General features: G+C 53.3%; 2 protein-coding genes across 3 annotated transcripts; one reads left to right on the forward strand and one right to left on the reverse strand.

Moving 5' to 3' along the window:
- The first annotated feature begins 307 nt into the window (after positions 1-307).
- Positions 308-17,382, forward strand: PCYT1A (phosphate cytidylyltransferase 1, choline, alpha). Of its 2 annotated transcripts, none has more exons than XM_032193148.1 (9): positions 308-345; positions 4,713-4,853; positions 7,204-7,303; positions 9,422-9,538; positions 11,446-11,597; positions 12,383-12,461; positions 13,178-13,320; positions 14,512-14,700; positions 15,270-17,382. In XM_032193148.1, the coding sequence occupies exons 2-9, from the start codon at positions 4,737-4,739 to the stop codon at positions 15,474-15,476; spliced, it is 1,104 nt and encodes a 367-aa protein (XP_032049039.1). In that variant the 5' UTR covers positions 308-345; positions 4,713-4,736; the 3' UTR covers positions 15,477-17,382. The 2 variants fall into 2 exon arrangements, with proteins under 2 accessions (XP_032049039.1, XP_032049040.1); XM_032193149.1 differs by lacking the exon at positions 308-345 and adding an exon at positions 1,070-1,219.
- A 1,358-nt stretch (positions 17,383-18,740) lies between these two features.
- On the reverse strand, positions 18,741-20,754 carry SLC51A (solute carrier family 51 subunit alpha). Its single transcript, XM_032192845.1, has 9 exons — positions 20,720-20,754; positions 20,477-20,571; positions 20,083-20,237; positions 19,903-19,976; positions 19,656-19,814; positions 19,465-19,576; positions 19,235-19,381; positions 19,001-19,106; positions 18,741-18,877 (listed from the first exon to the last, which is right to left on the reverse strand). The coding sequence occupies exons 1-9, from the start codon at positions 20,752-20,754 to the stop codon at positions 18,741-18,743; spliced, it is 1,020 nt and encodes a 339-aa protein (XP_032048736.1).
- Between the last annotated feature and the right edge of the window lie 378 nt (positions 20,755-21,132).

The following is a 21,132-nucleotide window of genomic DNA, read 5'->3' on the forward strand; positions in this document are numbered from 1 at the left end:
CGTGTTCTGGTTGGGGCGGTTTTTAACCCCCGCTTCACAAAGACTTGACACAAACCCCCCAGTTTGTGACCATCCTGCTTCTTGCCAGCCGTCAGGGCGAGCACCGGGGGTCCTGCCGGCAACTGGGGGGGCTCAGCACCCCCCTGATAACCTGCCGGGGCTCGCAGGGAAGGCGGCGGGGCCCGGAACGCGGCTTCGGGCTGTGGTTTCCCGGAGCGCCGCCGGTCCCTTCCTGCGGCCCGGGCTGTGCGCGGCGGCTCCGCCCGCGCCCCGTTGGCGGCAGCGGGGCGGGACCGGCACCGGCACCGGCACCGGGCGGCTCCGGGGCTCCGGCACCGGCTGAAGGTGTGTGGGGACACGGGGGGGACACCGGGAGGGGTGGCTGCGGGGTTGGGTGCTGAGACGCGTTGGGAATGGCTGCGCGGTGGTTAACCGGGGATAACCGCAGGGTCGGTGATATGGGTGGGTTGGGGGGTCCTGAGCGCACGGAAAGGGGTTGGGGTGGGCTCGGTGTGACCCCAGGGGGGCTCTGGGGGGCTTGGTGGTGATATGCAGCCCTCCTGGGGGAGGCTGGCACCCGGCTCCCAGTAGGTGCTACTGGCAGACCCTAAAACACGGTTTTCAGCCCAAAGGTCAGGCAGATCGGCTGCCCATCCCTGTATGTTGCAGCCCCCGAGCAAGCCCCAAATCTGCGATATTCTGCAGAAATCTGCTCCTGCAGACCGCAGCTGAGACCTTGGTGTGTGCCGGGATGCTCCGGGTTACGGTGTGCCCAGTGGGGCTGCAAATTCACCAAAAAGGTCCCGCCAGCAAATCCTTTATTTTTTTTTATACTACAGGGACTCGGGGGGCGCCCAGCATCCTTCCCCTGACCCCAGAGCTCTGGGTGTGCCAGACCCTGCCAAACCTTGGGCTTGGGGGCTTGGCACCGAGTGCAGGGACAGCCACAGTCTGGGCCATTTCCACCCAATTTTTGTGCCGGTGCCCTCGGTCTGGGGGCATCGAGCAAGGCTGGGCTGTGAACCAGGCTGGCGTGGAGATTGGGCAAGGTTTTTAAACACTAAGAGGGATCCTGATCTCTCCCAGTAATTACGTACAGGTTAACCCCCACCTTGTAAACAGCCTTTCATCAGTATCTAGAGGGGCGTGTGACGAGCCTTGTCATTAACTTCTCCTGAGCCTTCCTGTCTACAGCGGATCCCTACAGAGAGGCATACCGGTGAGATTAATCATAAATCAGGGATGGAGAGCACAATACAGAGGCTGTGCTCCCTGTGGCTGAGGCATGGAGGGCAGGTCGGGTGCTTTGCAGCCTGGCAGGGGAATTATCGGCGGTGACAGGACCTCTTCCTCTTCCCTGCGGCTCTCGCTCCGTGCCTTCCATGTGTCAGGGCAATTCTTCCCCGCGGACGGCTGCCAGAGTGCAAAGTTTGGTAGTATTTGCCTGCGGATGAGTCAGCAGAAGAGAAATAGCTTGCTTCTGTGCAGTGGGATCGTCTTGTAGGCAGAGCAGCACATGACAGTCACATCTGACCGTGCTAACAACGCCTTCCGAGTCCAGCGGGCGACGGGAGCGTGCGAGGAGGCTGCGGAGCCTGGGGCCGGGGGCTCGGTGTGCCGGTGTGCCGGCCAACTGCTGACCTTCATCTCTGCTGGTAAATGCAACAGCTCGGGGCTGGAGTGCTTACGGGGTTGTGGCAGCCACCTCTCGTTTCGTACGTGTTTCGAGTTTAAGCAGCAGGTTTTGTTTTGCCTCGGTGTGGGAATCTGCAAGGAGGACGCAGCAGGAGAAATCCGGCTGCTGCACGTAGGTTTGCAAATCATAACGCTCTCCGAGAAATCCCTCAAGTCTCAAGACACAAAGAATGCAGATGAGCCAGGTCCCCGTTCCATCAATGGGCTCGGGATGCAGGAATATCTGGTCTGCTGCTGTGGTGTCAGAGTCCTGCGACACCACAAATGCTGACACTCGGGGCTAAACTAAACCTCGGTGCTGCCCGGGAAGGAGCAGCCCCTGGGGTAAGGCTTTGGTAAGCAACAGGATTTGCTGCACCAATTCTGGGACCTTGTCCGTATGCCACAGGTGCTGTGGTGAATTTCCAGCTCAGATGATGATTAGTTAACTCTAAACTAAGGGGTAAAAAAATTAATTTTCCTTGTGCCTGTCCTTTCTCCCCTCTGAGACGTGGCTGCGTTCCTGTGGGGAACGCCCTGAGCTTTGTAGTCGGCTGCTCCTTGCAGAACCCAGCAGGCAGGTGATGGAAGGCACTTCCTTGACACGGGGTGCAAGCCAAAGAGATGAGTTACGGAAGCAAAGCCCCAAATGTTCTGTGAAGTGGCACAGAGGCTGGGATCTGCCCCATGGGCCTGCCCTGATAGGGCACTCCTTAGCTTTGCTCCTAGAGAACATTTTCTCATGTCAGGCACAGGCTCGGTCCTGCAGGAGGTTGATGCTTTAGGCAAAGTGGAACAGTGATAATGTTTTACAACAGGGCTGCTCCTTCTGGTTATGCCATTTCTTTGTCTTGGAGGTTTTCAGAATAAGCTTTCAGAGCTATCTTTCCTTCCCTGCTCCCCATCTGCTGCAAGTGTAATTCATTTTAGAACAGGCAGTGTTTTACTCGTTTGGGGAAGCAAAGATGTGTGCTCATGTGTTCAGCTCAGCTACAGATGCTGCATCCCATTGTTAGGAAGCAATTGTTTAGGGTGCTATTTTAGTCCTTTGGGTCAAAAAAAAAAAATAAATGTTCTAAGAGCAGTAGCTTTATCGCAGTGAGGTATGGCTTGTTTTCCAAAACAACTTGTTCCCAGTTATTTTCATTAATAACTTCGGTGCTGGGAGGAGCTCCCGGAAACGCGCTAGCCACGGGGTGAAGGTTTTAGAGCCCCAAAGAGGTAAAATTACTGCTTAAGTTCTGCATTAATTTGAGTAATTAACAGAGCTGCGTCACTCCTGAGGTGCCCAGCCGAGCTCTCCAGACTCTGCAGAGGCTCCTTCAGCACGGTCTAGCCTGAAACATCAGGGCAGGGAGAGCGCTTGTGTGCCATCCACCAGCCAGGTAGTCAGGAGAACCTACAGCTGTTTTCCCCCACTCTTTCCGTAAACATTAAGGTTGCTCCCACCAGAGACAGAATTGTGCTGCTAAAAATTCTCTTTTCCTGGTCGTAGTGCCATACATTAGGTCTAACAGAGCAGCCTGGGGTGCGTGTCTGCAGGTAACACCGCACCGGCTGCGCTTGGCCCTACTCCCGCTTGTAAGGTTGATGCTTGGTGGGGAGAGTTATTAAACTGCATTTGCCTCCTTACCTGGGGACATTCTTTAACATGGAGTCAGATAAACCCAATCCCTAAATCTGCTCCTTCACAGCTCCCTTTCGCAGAGCCCAGGCTTGCTGGCAGCCGAGGAGCAGGGCTTTACCCCGCGCAGAGGGGCACTGCCCTGTCCCCTTCCCTCGCACTGCCCCGCCTAACGTGTTCCAGCTCATCCTCTGCAAAGGGTGGGGAGAAGCTTTACATTCCACCTGGCTCTTATTAGAAGGGTGTAGAGGCATGCACATAATCATCATTCCTGGGTGGAGGGAGGGCTCGCGCTGCTCGCGGCTCCAAAACGCTGCGCTGGGAGCTGCGCGGTTCAGGTGAGCAGGAGGGACAAGCCTTGGCTGCTGCTCTTTCCTTACAGCCTCTGCAAATGCAGCACCTCTCTCTATCTCAGCAGCTGAAAGAGGAGTGTTGGCTGCCACGCGTTTTATAAATCCCTAGCTTTGCTTCAGCTGCTTGGAGTACTTCCTAACGCTGCGGGGCCCTTCGGGAAGGTAGCAGCGAACGGTAACCCCAGTTCACACGCCAGGGTAGCTCACGACCAGAGAGCTGTCACGATTTGCGTCCTGAGCTGCTCGTCCCTCTGCCCGTTCAGAATCACAACCTGGTACATGAAGTGCCAGAAATGTGTGCCCAAACGCGGTGGCAGCAGCTGCCTCGCCGCCAGCTGAGTCACGGCTGCAGTGGGGACAGGGGACGAGCGGGGAGGACGGTGGCAGCCCTCCCAAGGTGAGCTGTCCCCGCTGAGCCCCGGCTTGGTCTTACGCAAACAGCAAAGCAAACAGCGAGCCGTCTCCTTAGTGAAGTTATGACCGTGGGTTGCACCCCTTTGCTCCTTCCCCTCCCCTTGTCCTTCTGCTTAAACCAGCTTCATCCTTGCATTGGGATTGCGCAGGGCCCCGGGGTCTCAAAGCGGGGCTGCAGCACTGAGGGGCAGAAGGGTTTGCGTTCGGTGTCACCCAAATGAGAGCTGGGGGAGGGCTGGATGCGGACTGGGCATGCCTTAATCCTTAGCTTGCCTTTCAGATGCTAAACCAGCAGAATTAGCCTTGTTCTAGATGATTTATAACTTGCACTGCAACTCCTGGGTGAGTTTCTCTCCAGCCAGCTGACTGCTGCACGCTCCTCTCTCTGCAGCAGAGCCCCGGGTTGCACTCAGTGATTCCGTATTCCCACCAGGCACTGTTTGTCAAGCCTTGGCAGCTGATGCCAAATACAACTGGCTAAGCCCCTTGTTAGGTGGCTGTGTCTTTGCACTGACCTTCTGTGCGCTGTGCCTGCTGTTGACTGATTTTTTTTTTTCTTTGCTTTGGAAGAGCTGAGAAATATCTCTCCCTCCCGTCCCTTTTTTTTATTATTATTTATTTTTTTCTCCTCCTTCATTTTGTCCTAGTTCCTACTGGACGCGCTTGGCGAGATGGAGCCGCCGACCTCCTCCCGGCTGAATTCCCGCAAGAGAAGAAAAGATGGATCCGGCCCCAACGGGGCGACGGAGCTGGATGGAGTCCCTCCAAAAATGTCCCGGCGCTCATTCGTAAGTAAGCAGAGATAGGGGCTGTAGGTGCCTGGAGATTAGGCACTGAAGTCTTAGCAGCAGGAAGATAAATGTTATGGGGTTTCTGTGGAGACGGAAAACAAGGGGGAGGAAAGACAAATGACTGTAGCTATCCTTCTTGTAGAGCCAGTCTGAAATCTTCCTTTGCCCATACTAATAACATGCTTACAACATGGGCTTAAATTAGATCTGAGGCGAGCGTTGCTAAGCTGCTTTTGTGGTCTGTCCAGCCTCTTTGTATCATTTAATCTGCACCCAAAGAGGCATGTGTATAGATACCCACGTGCTACAAAAGGCAGCTTGCTCTTCACACAGGTGGCTTTTCTCAGTGACCCAGCAGGAGGGAGAAATACACCAAACAAATACAAAATAACTCGTGTACCTAGCAGAAGGTCTGCATCAAGGCAGGGGACCTATTGGTGGGCTTGAAGTTTGTTAGCACCTGCAGAAGACCGCTGCTGAAACACAGGGAAGATGACTTTTTGATTCTCCTTGTGTGGCAGGATGCTGCATTTATGTTGCTGGTACTTCAGGAATGTTTAAAAAAGAAAATATGGAAAGTATTTTTCCTCCTAGATCAAACTTGGAGTCTCTTCTAAAGGTCATTGGTCCATCTGTCTCAGCTAACGTCACTGTGAAGAGCTGATTTTACCTTGTCCTTGCTGCGATATTGTGGTGATGGGCTTTCTACAGCTCCTCTCTGCTCCTTTTCCTCGAGCTCTCCTGTGCATCACGTGTTTGCTGGTTGCTCCTTCCTTATCTCTGAGAAGCAACTACCGTCCCTGCCACATCACGCTGGGGTCATAGTCCTTAGTAAAATTTGGTGATGTGTCACGGCTTTCTTCTTGGATAATGTTTTGCTCTTGAGGAGTATTTCAGTGCTGTCCCAAGACATTTGACAGATGTTAACAGCATTGGAAGTGAAGGATTGAGCTGTTGCATGACTTAATTCCACAAGGCCTTAATATCTTCGACTTCCATAAAGATCCATCTCTTGAAAATTCCACATATTTCAGTGAGGAAAGAGAAGCATAGGGGTTATTCCATGGAAATCACTTGCTCTTCAGTTTGGTGTCTGTCCTGTGTTAGAAATAAAGCATCTCTATATGAACAACATGAAACAGGTAATACCCAGCCTGTTGTATTGTGCACATCTGGTTGTGTCCCGAACTTTGTAGGTGCTGCAGAGGAAGGGTGAGATGGGCAGGAGCTTTTGAGAGCATTTCTCTGTGATTATCTGATAATTTCGGTAATTTTTTATGCTGTTATTCCTAGCTTTGCGTCACATACATGGCAACCAAGCTGCAAGGAGTCTGGTTTTATTCACAAGTCCCAAATATAATGGCCGTGAGGAAAGGAAAGAGAGACAGGCCTTACCTAACAATAAGGTCCCACCAGAGGAGGTGATGTGTGAAACATGGGTACCAGAGCCTCAGAAAATGCTCCTGTTAAAAGAGCATCAGTTTGCTTCAGTGTAGTGGTCAGTGGGTTGCTTTTTCTCTGCACCTCACTTGGAGCACTGTAATCAGGGATGACATTAGCAGTACTAGCAGTGGTCCTTCTGTTTGCAGCGGTGCTGGGTACTGTGGCAGGACGCTGCAATGGGACAGGAAGCCAGAGAGGAAACTGCTGATTAGCTTTCTGCAGCTTGAAGGTATTATTGTAATGATCTGCAGGCTCGTTTCCTAGCCTTCTGGCTCAGGAAAGAGAAGGCATTGCTGCCTCACACCTTCCTGTGAGAAGGAAGTTGAGCTGTTTGTTCCATTATGGCAAGGTCAGATGTTTTGTTCCCGCTCAGAGGAGGCCAGAAAGGATACGGGGACTTCAGCTGCTGATGAAATGTAACTGCTGTGATCAGGTTAGTAGATTAGAGAGGTTTTCCTGCAGCACTAGGATACGTTCTGCCACAGATCGAGGTCAGTCTCTTGTTGCACGTCTCAGAAAAGGGAGATGATGCACACGTTCCTTGGGGATTTGTGCTGCTGCTGGTATTGCTCTTTTGCTCATCTGTGTATTCAAACTGAGGAGCTGTTAGAATTTGCACATCACGGCACAGGCACACAAGTCCAGCAAAGCGATTGTCTTGCCTGGGTGGGCAAAGTCACAGCCGTGACAGTGAGGTTTGCTGAAGCTCCCCCTGTCAAATTCAGGCTAATCGCCCTGCAGGGCTGTTTTGAGGTTTTAACGCTAATTAGTCTTTCAGTACACGTGCCTGAATCATGCAGACACAGCAAGTCACTCCACGACAAGAGCACTGCAGGTGCCTTGCTGCTGCTACACAGTGCGCTCGCCTTTGCATCCTCACAGCTGACCACCTCTGGCTTTTTAGGGACTGAAGGAACCAGCTCCGTTTTCAGATGAAGTGGAGATCGACTACAGCAAGCCATACATCAGAGTGACCTATGAAGAAGCAATGAGAGGGACCCCTTGTAAGTAAGAACCAGACTGGACGGGGTTTGTATAAACGTTGGGTTTGGGGAAGAGGTTTGATTCTTGATATCTGACTCTGATCCAACCTTCTGTGTCAAACCAGGTTTGCAGCCCGTGACTTTATTCATGCTTTGGTGGTTAGATAGCTCTCCCTGTGTGAAATTAGGTCTGCCAGTCCAACTGAAATTGGAGGCTCTCTGTGTGAGGTGTTGTACCTTTGTCAGTAAGACTCTCTGAAGTAAATAAATATTCATATTTTAGCTCTTCCTGTGCCACTGACAGCTAAAGAGTACTATCAGAGCTGAACATTTTTCTGTACTACTTTGTCTGAAGCAGCTTAAAGTTAGGCACTTTAAAAGTCATCTCTTTCGGAATTTGAAATGCCAAGTAAAACCAACATATGTCTTTGTCCAGAGTATCCCATTCTAGCCTGGATTTGAATTAAAGTCAGTGTCATTAATCAAAATAGGCTATCCCCACAGCAGGAACATGCCCTTTTATTTTATAAAACAAACGGAGAAACTGTGCTCTTTGCAAGTCCAACGGGGAGGCAGAGGCAGGACTGGCTCCTCCTGAAGGCCAAGCTGTGTGCAGACCGTACTGCCTTGCTTGGCCTCTCCATTCTGGAGACCCTGAGACAATAAAAATGCTGCACTTCTGATTACCTGACTGCTGCCGATGTTGAGAGAGAAGCCAGCATGGAATGAGATCTGGCAGTGATTTCCTGCAGGAGTTTCTGGAAATTCAGCGCTTTTCACAGCCCGCGTTATTCTCCCAGCTGAAAGTCTCCAGAACCTGCACAAAGGTCTCTGATTTCAACATCGATGGCTCTCCTGCCTGCTAAGACTAAAATACACTGCATGCTTCCTTGTTGTTGTTTATGCCTGTGCTCAGCAACTGTGGCTGCTGCAGGTACAGAGGGAAAGATAGAGATGTCCCAGCCAATTCCCAGAACATAATTGCGCTGTGACAAAGGCGTGCCAGGGCCAGCCCTCTTCTGGCATACAGAAAGCTCTCACAGTCTTAGGCCTCCAGATCCTTGGCCCTCCAGAGCCTCCTGGCACCTTCAGACAGAGGCAGGTTTGCTGACGAATGACTAGAGGAGGCCATCCTCAAGCTGACTCCTCTGCTTAGCTTGAACTTAACATCCTTCCCTTTGCATCGAGCCTTCCTCTCCCATGTTGTGTCACTAGGTGCAGTCAGAGCCCTTCTCGGAGCTGTGAGGTTTCAGCTCTCCTCATGGGTCTTCTCTCTGCCCATTCCTCGCTGCAGCTTTGGTGTGCCTCTGAGCCAGTCTATGTGGCTTTCTGTCACCAGCAACAAGAGAGCCCGAGCCCCGTGTGGTCCCAGGGGACCAGAAGTCAATCAGTCTCCTGCTGCTACCTGGCAGGACTCCTCTATCTCAGCTTATCTTTGTGCTGAGCTCAGGGAAGAGCTACGATTTACCCCGGCAGAGATGGGCTGATGGCCTTTGTTCTTCCTTATTAATCTGTGATTTCAGTGCATGCCAGCAGTTCAGCAGGATTGTGTTTGCATTACTCTGAGTAGCCCAACTGGGTTTTCAGATACAGACACACACTTTGTTAGATGTTAGGGAACCAATGATGCTGGTGGGGAATCAGAACAGTCTGGTCCCTCAAGCAGATGTGATAGCTGTGGCAGTGGGCTGCAGAGAGGAGGATTTTGAGAAGGTCTTGGATGCCATCCTGGATGGCAGGGCAAATTGGGCACCTGTGAAATGTTTTGGCCAATTCCCCTCTGGTATCTCCTTGCTTTGCAAAAATGAATGCTACATTTAGATTTCTGTAGGAGGGAGATATTCAGAGTTTGCTTTCCCCATAGTGTCCCTTCATGGTAGACATGTGGTAGGTTTTGAGTCTGTTTTTGAATATGGTTCAATTTCAGCTCTGTTCTCTGCTGTGTTTGTTTCCATGTGCGAAGGAAAAGAGCCAGCCATTTCTTTTCACAAATGTTTCCTGGCTATGGCTCTGTATTCTGCCAGTTTCCTGCAACTTCCCCCTGAGTTTCAGAAGGTCCCCATATGCATGCATGAGCAGCAGCTACTTCTCCAGGAGGGCATCTTCACAAATGTCTGTCTGTCTGTCTCTCTGGCACAGTGGATCGCCCTGTCAGAGTTTACGCCGATGGAATATTTGACTTGTTTCACTCTGGACACGCCCGGGCCTTGATGCAAGCAAAAAACCTCTTCCCAAACACATACCTCATTGTGGGAGGTAAGGAGTGATCTTGTTGACTTTGGCTGTCAGGGGAGCGCAGTTAACCTCCGCTGTTGTGCATACAGATTGGCATAACAGGGTTTTTGTCCTTATGGCCTTAGTGCCATAAAGACATCCGCAGAAAGAAATCCTGTACCAAAAGAACACAGGGAAAAGATTCCTCGTCAGCCTGTTCAAACTTGGCCCCTCTGTTTCTGACAGATACCATTGAGTATGAAAATATACTGGCGGCAGCTGAGCATCTGCCTCTCAGTTAACAGTCCCCCCATGGCTGGTTGAGCTTTGTGTCACTTGCATTGCCCTGCAAGGCACCCTCCTGCTCCAGCTCTCTGCTGGGAATTGCTTCTGGCTAACCCCAAGCCAGGAGCACGGAGATAACAGTGGTTCCTTGGGCACACGAGTGGCCACGTGGAAGTCAGTAAGGCCCCTTTTCCCCAGTAAAAAAATCCCATTTTGTTCATTAGATTCAAAACCTTGAGATGAAACCAGGAATACCCTGCTCGCTGCCTGAGGGGATCCAGCAGAGGTGTTTCAGCCAGGTCTCCTTCAAAAATATAACAGGAAAGAAGAAACCCTTTCCTCTGGCTGCTGCAATACGCTGGCCTCTGTCCACGCAGTGCCTCTGTGCCTGTACCTTCACCCACGTTTCTGATATGTGACACTGGAGACACGTCAGGCTGTGGATGCTGTCTATCAGGAGCTGACCTCTAATCAGGCTGCGTAATAATGCTGAGGTGTCAGGAGCTGGGAATACCCCTCACTAGTTTTCTCAACTGTCATTAACTTGCTGCAGCAAAGTGAAACTGATTCTGTGACAAACCATTAATAATGCCTTTGTGTTTTGTTTCACTGCTGAGAGCGGTTTCACAGTGGTACTTCTGTATTTTTTGTGTGCTCCAGTAGTGTCTGGAAGGGGAGAGAGGAAGCTGATAGAGTTAATCAGACTTTCAAAACGCTCTAAACTCAGAAAGTTTCTGCAGGCAGAAAGACAAGCCATGTACATAAATGTACATCAGGCAGGAAAATACCTTCAGGTAACACTATTAACATGCTGGTGTAGCAAGATGTGTAATCTTGGTCTCTGCATCTGGGAGACTGGTGAGCTGTAGAGGGCAGTGAGCTGCTCCCCTTGCACCAGGAACTGAGGGAGATGAGGCCACAGCCCAAGTGAATGTTAAGTCCAAGCTGGGATCAATCTCACCCACACTTTATCATCCGTTTGTTTGGAACATAAATACATCCAATACCCTGAGATTGGTAATCCCTTGTTTACTTTTGAGTCTGATAACCAAGTGAAACTGCTTCCTCCTCAGTGCAGATTGTGAAGAGTAGTTCATTTACTTTTTCATAGAACATAATTAAATGAACTTAATTTGCTGTGAACTCACTCTTCATTTTAGTTTTCCGAGAGGTGGACTATGGTATGTTATTTAAGAAATTAGAAGTTTGGGAGGTGTTTTTTTTTGATGTTTTTTTGTTTGGTTTTGTTTTTCATATGGGCTCCAGTTTCCAGAGTTAAGACATCCAGAAGGTCATAAGCAGGTTTCTGCCAGGTGCCATTTCATACAGGAGAGTTGTCTTCTGTAGTGGCTGATTTTCTTGGAGAGTATTGTAATCTTTAGGGACCTTGAGGGCTTAGGGTGTGGGTCCCCAGCTTGTGCAGAAATCCCCCAAGCAAATGGACAATTCCCCTTGCTCAGCCTGCCTAGAATGGCTCAAGAGTTTAGTGCCCTGTCACCACTCCCTGGTTCTAGTGCTTTTTGGCTCAAAGAGTTAGGTTTGGAAGCGCCAGCCTGTCAGCAGCTGGAATTGTCTGGCTTGGCAGGGGTGTATGCAGGGTCCTTTTGCTGTGAAGTATGAGGGTAAGTACATCATCCCACTCTTCTCTCTGCCTGTTTCTTCAGTCTGCAGTGATGAGCTGACCCATAACTTCAAGGGCTTCACGGTGATGAATGAAAACGAGCGGTACGATGCTGTGCAGCACTGTCGCTATGTGGACGAAGTGGTGAGAAATGCACCATGGACGCTCACCCCTGAATTCCTGGCAGAGCACAGGGTAATATGTGGCATCTGATCTGCTTTGAATTTTGATTAGCTGCTGTCTGTGCTTGCTATTTACAGCAAGAATTCATCCGTGGGGGTGACCTCTGCCTGATCAACCCCTTTCTGTTGAAGATCCTTAAATATAGAATGAGCTGGGTTATGGGAACCAGGTGGGGCTTCTTGGAAGATTAGAAGTGTGTGCTGAGCTGGCAGATAGCGACAAGGTAAAGGAGCCCGAGAGGGCAAAAGGGTTTTCTGTGTTCCAGGGGAAGCTGATGCTGGTTACAGATTGGTGTGAAACATGAAAAAGGGAGAGCATAACATTGGGTGGAAGGGATTTCTGGAGGTCGTGTGGTCCAGCCCTCTGCTTTTAGCAGGGCCAGATTAAATCTACATCAGCTTCCCCGCAGCAGGAGACCAGGCAAGCTGTATTGTGAGTCTTTTATCAGTAGGTAAGATGAACAAAAAGAGCCTCTGACATCTGTTGAACTGCTTTGGGAAGTGAAACAGCATCTGGGGAGTGTGCTTAGTTTCCCCCTGTGGCCGTTAACAAGCTGTTTCTCTCTGGGGCTTAAAGCAGCTGTGTCCTTAGTCCCAACCCTTCCTTTTTGTTGTGTGCTAACAAGTTTGATCTGCAATTGCCAGTGAGAATTTGTGACTGCTCTTTGTTGGTTTTTCAAGGGGAAACTCGTGCAGTTCTCGGCCATGCCTCTGAGTGGAGGTGTTGAGCAAAAAGTTACTCTCAGTGACAGATGCTCAGAATAAAATGTTGATTCTCATATTATTCTTAATTTTCAGATCGACTTCGTTGCACATGATGACATCCCCTACTCTTCTGCTGGCAGCGATGATGTATATAAGCACATAAAAGAAGCAGGTGAGTTTGGGTCAGGTTCTCTGCTGTAGTTTTTCCTGTGCTCCTGTGTATCAGGGTTGTGCCCTGCAGAATGGCCCTGAGGGCAGGAAGAAGTACAGCTTTGGGCACTAGTTCTAAGGCCAAGACTGTTCCATGTGCCACGTCAAGGATTGCCTTGCATGAATTTTTATGTACAACTTTGTTACTGTGATTGAATTCACAGCCACCTTTTGGAAAAATACAACGGCTTGTTTTATAGATTCTCACGAGTGGAGAATCTTACAGACTTTGCAGTGTGGATCCTCTAGCTGATTGCTCTAAAACTCACTGTGGGGTACAGTTTATTTTAAGCTATCAAACCCCAGCCATCAGGGCTTATGTCTCTACCTGTTGAATTGTGGGACCCCTTATTCAGTCCTTGTCACCACACTATTATCAGTGCAGTGGGTTGTAGTCAGTAGTTCAAAACCAGGTAAAGTGAAGAGTTGGAGTTTTTCATTAGAAGATATATTTATATTTGAGTAAGAAATTGTTTCTGACATGCTTAGGCCTTTCTTAGTTCCTCCCCATGCTCCCAGAAAGGAGGAGCCAGGTATTGTGCATTCCAGGGCAGAGTCATGATGATGTGAGGCCAGTTAGGAGTGTTCACAGGAGAAGTTATTTACCGTTAGAGGTGGCAGCAGCTTTTTACCACGTGTCTTGCTACAGCTGTCCCAAATCCTGTTCCCCAACTTTAGGCATGTTTGCACCAACTCAGAGGACTGAGGGGATCTCAACGTCAGATATCATCACCCGCATCGTGCGGGACTACGATGTTTATGCCAGACGGAACCTGCAACGGGGCTACACGGCTAAAGAGCTCAACGTCAGCTTCATAAATGTGAGTTGAAGTGTGTCTGGCCACAACTTCTTGCTCAGAGAAGCTGTGAATGCCTCATTCGTGGAAGTGTTCAAGGCCAGGTTGGATGGAGTTTTGAGCAACCTCATCTAGTGGGAGGTGTCCCTGCCCTTCAGGGGGGTTAGAACTAGGGGATCTGTAAGGTCTCCTCCACCCCAAACCATTCTGTGGTTCTGTAAGCTGTGTGAAGCTGTGCCTTGCATAGCACTAGCACGCTCCTGCTGTATGCCAGTGAGTAGCAAGTCTGCAGAGCTAAACAGTTACACCAAACTGGTGTCCTTGTAGCAGAAATTAGATTTCTTTCTCTGCTGAAACTCTCACTGTGAAGAGTGGGCCTGTCCAGAGGAGCTGGGGTTTTGTTAATACTGCTCTGTTATCAGAAATTACTTGGTGACATTTCACCAGTTGAGAGAGCTGGAGGCCGGGGCATGTGCCAAAATGTGTGTTTTGTCAAGTTGAGTGAAGTGTTGGTTGTTCCTGGCAGCGGCTGCAGCGCCTCACCTCTCTCCTCTTCCCTCAGCCACTTCCCTAAGGTAGAGGCATTTGTTAGGATAAAATCTGATCCTGTTCTCACTGTGCTATTCCCTCTCTGGAGCTGCAGGAGTTAGGGGAGAAGGACGTGCTCTGATCCTCTACTGAGTGTCTCTTAGCACACAAGTAGAATACATGGCAGGAGGCTTTTCTTTTGTAGTAAACATTTTTCTTATCGCTCAGACACTGTGCCTTTTTAATACAATCAAATGCAAAATGAAACGGGAGAGGTAACGGCTGCTTGGCCTCTCCTTGGCATTCAACTGTCCCTGTGTACGAACACCCAGCAAAAACTCTTGTGCTGCCTCGATATGCAAGGAGACCTACAGCAGGTCACTCAAATCTAATCTGTATATTTTATAAATATTTCCCTCTTCCATGCACTGCTCTTAGATAGCCCTTATCTCTGGGTTTAGTCTTGCTTTGTGGACTGTGCCAGGGCCTGCCACAAAGCATCTCACAGCCCCACTGAGTGTCTGCCACTTAGTCTAGGGAAGAAGCATCGCTGAAGTGAGGGCCAAGTGCCACAAAACTGGTGGGGATGCTGAGCCTCAAGCAGCAGTTCAGTGTAATAACACAGAGCAGAGGTGGTCGCCACTTAGATCTGGTGAGCTGCGTTCTCATCCGTCTTTTACTCAACAGGAAAAGAAATACCACCTCCAGGAGCGCGTGGATAAGGTGAAAAAAAGGGTGAAGGACGTGGAGGAGAAGTCAAAGGAATTTGTCCAGAAAGTGGAGGAGAAGAGTATTGATCTCATTCAGAAGTGGGAAGAGAAGTCCCGGGAGTTCATTGGCAATTTCCTGGAGATGTTTGGCCCAGAAGGCGCCTTGGTAAGGAGCTGCCCGGGGAGAAGGGGAAAGGGGATCTGGGAGAGCTTGGCAGCTGACACAGGGACGGTGGAGCCCATACTGCAGAACAAAGCCTCAGGTTTGTTGCAGTGCTGGATGTGCTGCCAGTCTCCAGACAGGCCTTGGGCAGGCTGTTTAAAGAGAGCCCTCACTGTTGCTCGCTGAATAAAGCTAGTTCTGGCTGTAGCACAAAAGGTCCCCGCTCCCCAGAAGCTGGTCTGCGAACTCCAGCTTGTGTCCTGCAGGCCACAGAGCAAAGAGACTGGCAGTCATTTTGTCACTGGCATGGGACAGGATGGGTCTGAAATGACTTTTTTGCCTGTCTGTCCCGTGGTGCTGGCCAAATGTCACAGGCACCTCATGCTAGAGGTGCTTGAAAATGGGTAACGGTGAAAGCAGAGGCAGTGTCCGAAGGCTCTATAGCACTGTGTTGGGTTTCTGCTCTTATATCGTGTGAGGAATTGAGGCACAACAGCTCAAAAGGCTGCACGGGCTGTGAGCAGTGCCCATTTCCACCGCTCTTGCTAACGTCCCTCCTGCTTCCACCCCAGAAACACATGCTGAAGGAGGGCAAGGGCCGGATGCTGCAGGCCATCAGCCCCAAGCAGAGCCCCAGCAGCAGCCCCACGCACGACCGCTCCCCGTCGCCCTCCTTCCGCTGGCCCTTTTCGACCAAGACTCCTCCTTCCTCGCCGGGAAACCGCTCCAGGAACGAGTCTGCAGTCACCTACGACATCAGCGAGGATGAAGAGGATTAAGCTGCCAGCCGGGATTTGCCGCGGCCCGCTGATCGCCGAATCCTAGGTCCAGACCCACTGGGGAACTCTACCTGAGCAAGAGAGCCATAGGAACAGGGCTGACGGGGAGCGCAGGGCCTGGGAGGCACCCGCTGCTCCTGGCGAGGGCTGCTGCCTGGAAGCACATTCAAACCTCCTCTCCCTTCTCCCCAAATCCCCCTTTTATTGTTTACGTCCTAGCGGTCTCCAGGGGAAAGGTGGTTTTTATATCTGCAGAAACTGCTCTTTTAAAACACAAAGGATGGCACTCGAGTGTGGCTCTTGTTCTGGTTTCTTTGCCCCTGTTAAGGCTCTCCAGGCGAGGCAGAGAGTGGTAAGACCCACCTGCCCCTTCCTCCTTTCAGCTCCCCTCTCTTATCCCTCCCAGCCCCAGGCAGTATCCGTGCTGCTGCCAAATGAAAGACACCAGGGCGACCTCGACAGCACGCAGGGAGCAGTTTTTTAGAGAAGCTGCTAGGACACAGGGACATCTCTGCTGCCCTGGAAGGAGTGGCGGCACCGTAGCCGCACACCCTGCAGGTGTGCAGCATTTGCAGCTCCAAATCTGCACAAATTGGCTGCGGGGGAGAGGCCTTTCCCAGCTGATCTTAACGGGACTGCTAAATCTCGAGCTAAAATTGAGCCCTCCGGTTGCTGATGGAGAGAAGAGAATGAATCCTTGCTTCAGGGCACTTTCTGTCCGTGCGTTTCCTCGGGTGTGTGAGCGCCCAGGGGGGAAATAACGTGTGTGCTCCTTTGAGAAGTTCCTCGTCCTGGTCTCTGGTGTGTCCTCAGTGTGTGTCCGTCCCCGTGGCCCCTCAGCACCGTGCTCTGTGCCTCTGTGTTCCTGTTGCTGTGCTCCAAGGACTGGCGCGGTCCTTTACACTGGTCAAGTTGCTGCTATCAGGACAAAACAAGAATTCGTGCAGCCCGTTTGCTGCCTGCTGTTAAGTGCAGCTGGGCAGATGGGGGGCACGTTTACCACCCGGTGAAGGGTGGCGGTCCCGTGTACCGATCCTGTGCAACAAATGCACAGATCCTGCCCATTTATTCCTCGGAGAGTGCTGCACTTTTCAAGATTTTAAACGTGTGCTCTGCTCGTTTGAAAGGTCCTAGTGCTGCCTGCTGCTGTGTGTGTGTAGGAAGCACCGAGCTTTGTGGCCCGCAGCTCTCCGGGGGAAGTTTCCCATCCCACTGGGGAGCAGCAGGGAGGTGAAGCATCCCGGGCTGCTGCTGCTTGCTGGCTTTCACCCTGCTGCTCCCCCGTCGTGCTGCCCGGAGGGCTTGGCAGAGTCTCGGAGGAGAGAAACCTCTGCTCTGGGCTTCTGCTGAGACCAGAGCCTGTGTGAGACAGGGAATTTGGGGGATTCCTCAGCCACCACTCAGACCTCTCTCAGCAGGGGTGTGCACAGCTGTGGGAGTGAGGATGGCAGCTCTTGGCTTTAAGCTGTGAGAGCAAAAAGGGTCCCTTGGTACGAGGCAGCCTTCCCTCACCTGGCTTATTCACCATGGTGGAGCACTGATTTTGTACCACCCGCGGTCTCTCTCCCTATCTTCCCCCCCTCCCTCCTTCTCCCTTCCCTCCCTGGGGGTGTCGAGTCGCTTTCCCCAGGCGGATCGCAAAGGCCAGGCTGCTTCAGAGCCCTCCTGCTGTTTTAAACACAACTTATGCAACGGTGTTCTGTCATTTTGGGTAGCAGTGGTGTGTTTTGGATGGTGGCTTGTTCTGTGGAGACCCCTGCGTGTTTCTTGGTGCCTCTGCACAACCCCGGGGCGCTTGGGAAGAAGCCAGACGTGGTTTTACGTGTAGCTTGGAGTATCAGAGCTGTTTCTTGTAACCGATAATCCCTGCTTCCTCCTTGCACTTAAATTAAAAAGGACACTCGAATCCCAATGTAGTCTTTTATTTTTTTTATTTTTAGTTTTCTTTGTTTCCTCCTGTATTGCTGGACTGGCCCCGTTTCCAGCGCTGCCCTGTCCTACCAAGACATTTTAGAGGGTCAGGACTTTGTTGTAACCCGCGGCAGGTGCTGGAGCACTGAATACACCTGGCAGGAGCGGTGCCTTTGGGACAAACCCTGCGTCTTGATCCCTGCCCTCAGGGTGCTCACGAGGGCTCCCTGCTGGGTGTCCTACCTGCCGCAGGTAAGGAGCTGGCTCTGGCTGTCCAACATTGGACCGAGTCCTGCATTTTGCTGCTCGCCTGCCTGTTGCTGCTTGTCAAAACCAGGAGATTTCGGGGCCCAACGCTGCTGGGGGTGCCTAGAAAGTCCTGTCACGCTCCGTTGCCAGCAGTCTGTCAAGCCCCACGGTCTCCCAGCTGCTCACCGCTGTGTCTCCCAGCTGAGCAGTTTCACTCTGAACGCAGCCACCCACAAAAAGCTTTGAGTCACTTTTTTTCCCCATCCCCCCTTGATGGGAAAGAGAACTTTTTTCCCTGAAATGGATGAAAGAAATGAAAGAGTGGGAGTCGGGAGCTTTGGCTCTCTGACTCTTCTTCTCTTCCCCAGGGTTGCACCGGCCAGAGGCAGTGCTGGGGGGCACTGGGAGATGAGCAGGGTGCTGGTCTGGTGATGCCCAGCAGCGAGCTCTGCCCTCAGCACCCACATTCTGCCATCCCCTGCCCATCCCTGGCCTTGTGCTGTCACCTCGGGCTGGCTCTTCCCGATCCGTGTTCACTGTGCTGCTTTGTCTGTATGGCCTGTGTGCACAGCCCCTTTGTCTTACTTGTTCTGGGGTTGGTTTTTTGGCTTCTGTGTTTAGCCAAATAAATGCAAAGTCATTTTACTCATCGTGTGCCAGGTCCCTTCTGCTGTTCTAGCCCAGCCAGCGCTCGTCGTGGCCTCCTCACGTGCTGTCTTAGCAGGGCTTGGAGGGAGAAGGGGCTTCGGTGGGGGGTGCTGGGCACCTCGTGAGCCCTGCACCATGGCTCTGCTGCCCTGGGCTCCATCCTCCCACCATCTGAGCCCAGCAATCAACATGAGACCCACGTACAGAGTTACATTTATTAAGTGGAAAAAAAGACAAGAGCCCCCCCCGGGGCTGGACAGCTGCTTCACAGCTCCCTCTGGCTCATGGCCTTCAGGTTTCGGACCCTGTCACCCCTCCGCTGGCCTGCCCTTTCCCCCTTCTGCTGCCTGTGCCCCCAGCAGCTTCCCAGGGCCGCAGGAGGAGGAGGAGGTGGCTGTGCAGGGCGGGCAGCTCCCCGTGCTCTGCCCCTCGCACCCTCCTGTGCTCTCCCCCTGCTCACACCTTGGCGTTGCTGCTGGTGGGGGTGATGTTGGAGGGCTGGTAGCCCGGCTTGTCATCCTGCTTGCGGTAATACATCCGCGCCACCACCGCCAGGATGAAGGTTTGCGGGATTAGCAGCTGCATGTTCATCTCTGGAAGCGAGAAACGGAGACAGGTTGGTCAAAGATGCCTTCATCGACCGTGTCCGTACCCCGATGTGTGCTGGAGGTGCTCGGCCAGGAGCGAGCCATCCACCGCCACATCTCCTGACTTACGCTGCGACCTGGCCTTGGAGGAGAAGGGCGGCGAGCAGGCGATGTTGCCGTTGTTGGCCAGGATGCTGAAGATGGCAGGCTGCAGCGCTGTCAGGATGAGGAGAACCTGCAAGCACAACACCCCCGGGGGGAGGACACCGTCCCCACCCGCAGCTGGGCCTGGATCTCGGCCACCACCATGTCCTGTCCCACCTCCAGGCTGCGCTAGGAATTGCTCCTTGTGCTCGGGCTTACCTGGAAGCAGGTGAACTTGGCCTGGATGTTCTGCTCCGCCAGATGCACCCGGGCCTGCCGGAACAGGATGCCCAGAGCCCACAGCCCGAAGAGGGTGGAGGCACCGACGACGGTGTTGATCCAGAGCGCCACGCTCTCCGCCGAGATCTGGGGGGGGAAGGCAGGAAATGCGTCTGGGCTGCCAGAGCCACCACCCGTCGCCCTGCCCGGCCCCACGCTGCAGCACTCACATCAGCGGGGTTGTAGTTCCCGTCAGCAGACAGCACCAGCCCCAGAAACACGGCGGCCGTCCTCAAGAAGGCGTACTGGAAAGTCCCCAGCATCAGCAACCGCAGCTTGCTCCTGGCACGGAGAGAGAGGTCGGTGGCACCCCGAGGTTTCCGTGCCCGGGGTGTTCTCCTCTGCCCCAGCCCTCCCTCACCTGCTCATGGTGATTCGGGGCAGGCAGGGGCAGCAGCAGCAGCAGGGCCCGGTGTTGAGCACCATGGGCACGTCCTTCAGGGTGCTGAGCACCGCCTCCTTGCCCCCAAAGCCCTCCACCATGACCAGCATCAGGAGGTAGAAGCAGATGGAGAAGTACCTGGCGAGGAAGAAGAGGATGAGGACAGAAGGTGCTCGGCTCCCGTGGGCTCCCCAGCCCCTCCGCCCCCGGGGCAGGTGCTACTCACATCGTGGTGGCCATCTCCACCACCATCATGGAGCGCGGGATCCACAGCCCGAAGCAGCTGAACACGGCCACGACCTGGGGGGAGACGCAGGCATGGCACGCAGCCTCTCCCCGTCCCCCCAGGGGGGGTGCTCAGACCCTTCAGGTGCCCCCCACCCCACCGCCCCCATCCCCAGCTCACCGTGGGGGCCGAGCTGCTCCAGCGGAGGGTCTTCATCTTGATGGGGCAGCGGATCTTGTGGGTGAGGTAGAGGGCCTCTTCCACGTAGATGCCGACTGACACCAGCGTCAGGACGGTGGCCAGGCCCATGATGGAGAGTTGGACCATGTCCAGCTCTGCCGGGGAGGGGCGAGAAAGGGGTTTGGTCGCGTCCCGTCCCATCTCCCTTTTGGCACAGCACCAGCACCCCCCCTTGGGCAGGGCTGTGGGGTAGGAGCTGAGACCCCAGCAGCACCCCGTTGCCTCCCCCCTTCCTTGGGGCCGCCCCCTGCTTTCCCCCGCCGTCCCTCATCCCCGTCCCACTCCCCGGGGGGACAGGAGGAGGCTCCCCCCGCACCGCCCGCTCCCCCCTTACCCTGCAGGAGCTGCCGGGAGGTGGGCGGCAGGGAGAAGCAGGCTGGCGGCACGCTGAAGTTCACGATCAGCATCTCCACCAGCGAGCGGGGGAACCTGCGGAGAAGGGCAGCGCTGCTGGGGACACGGGGACACCCAGCCCCATGGGGTTCCCCCGCCTCCCTCCCTTCCTTTAACCCAAAATCTTGCTCCCAAAAGCGGCTGTGAAGCATCCCAGCAGCACAGGGAGGATCCCCCAACCCACCTGGGGTCATTTGCCAGCTCCATGGTGGGCTCCATCCTGCCCCGCTGCTCCCCGGCTCCGTCCCAAGCGGCTGCTCGGCTGCCTCCGCGTCCCCTCCCCGATCCTACACGGGGTCAGAGTCCCCAGGGCAGGGACCTCGGGGAGGCCTGGGCGCCTCGTTCAAGTTTAACCAGCTCCAGGCACTCATTGGCGGCCCCACAACCCCCTCGGCCGCCCGGTTATCGACCCGGAGGAGCGGCCGTCCGCGTGCCATCGCGCCTGCGTGTCCCCAAAACCCAGGGTGCAGGGCCCTTCGGTGCCGTGACACCGCCTGCCCGCCCCTTGGGGCACCCCACGGATGGGTTTGGGTGGGGGTCCCCGTGGTGCCGGGGTCCCCGTGTGTCCTCCTGCCCCCTCTGCGGCGGTGGCTGGGG

The sequence above is a fragment of the Aythya fuligula genome, chromosome 9 (genome assembly GCF_009819795.1).
Source record: "Aythya fuligula isolate bAytFul2 chromosome 9, bAytFul2.pri, whole genome shotgun sequence".
NCBI lineage: Eukaryota > Metazoa > Chordata > Aves > Anseriformes > Anatidae > Aythya > Aythya fuligula.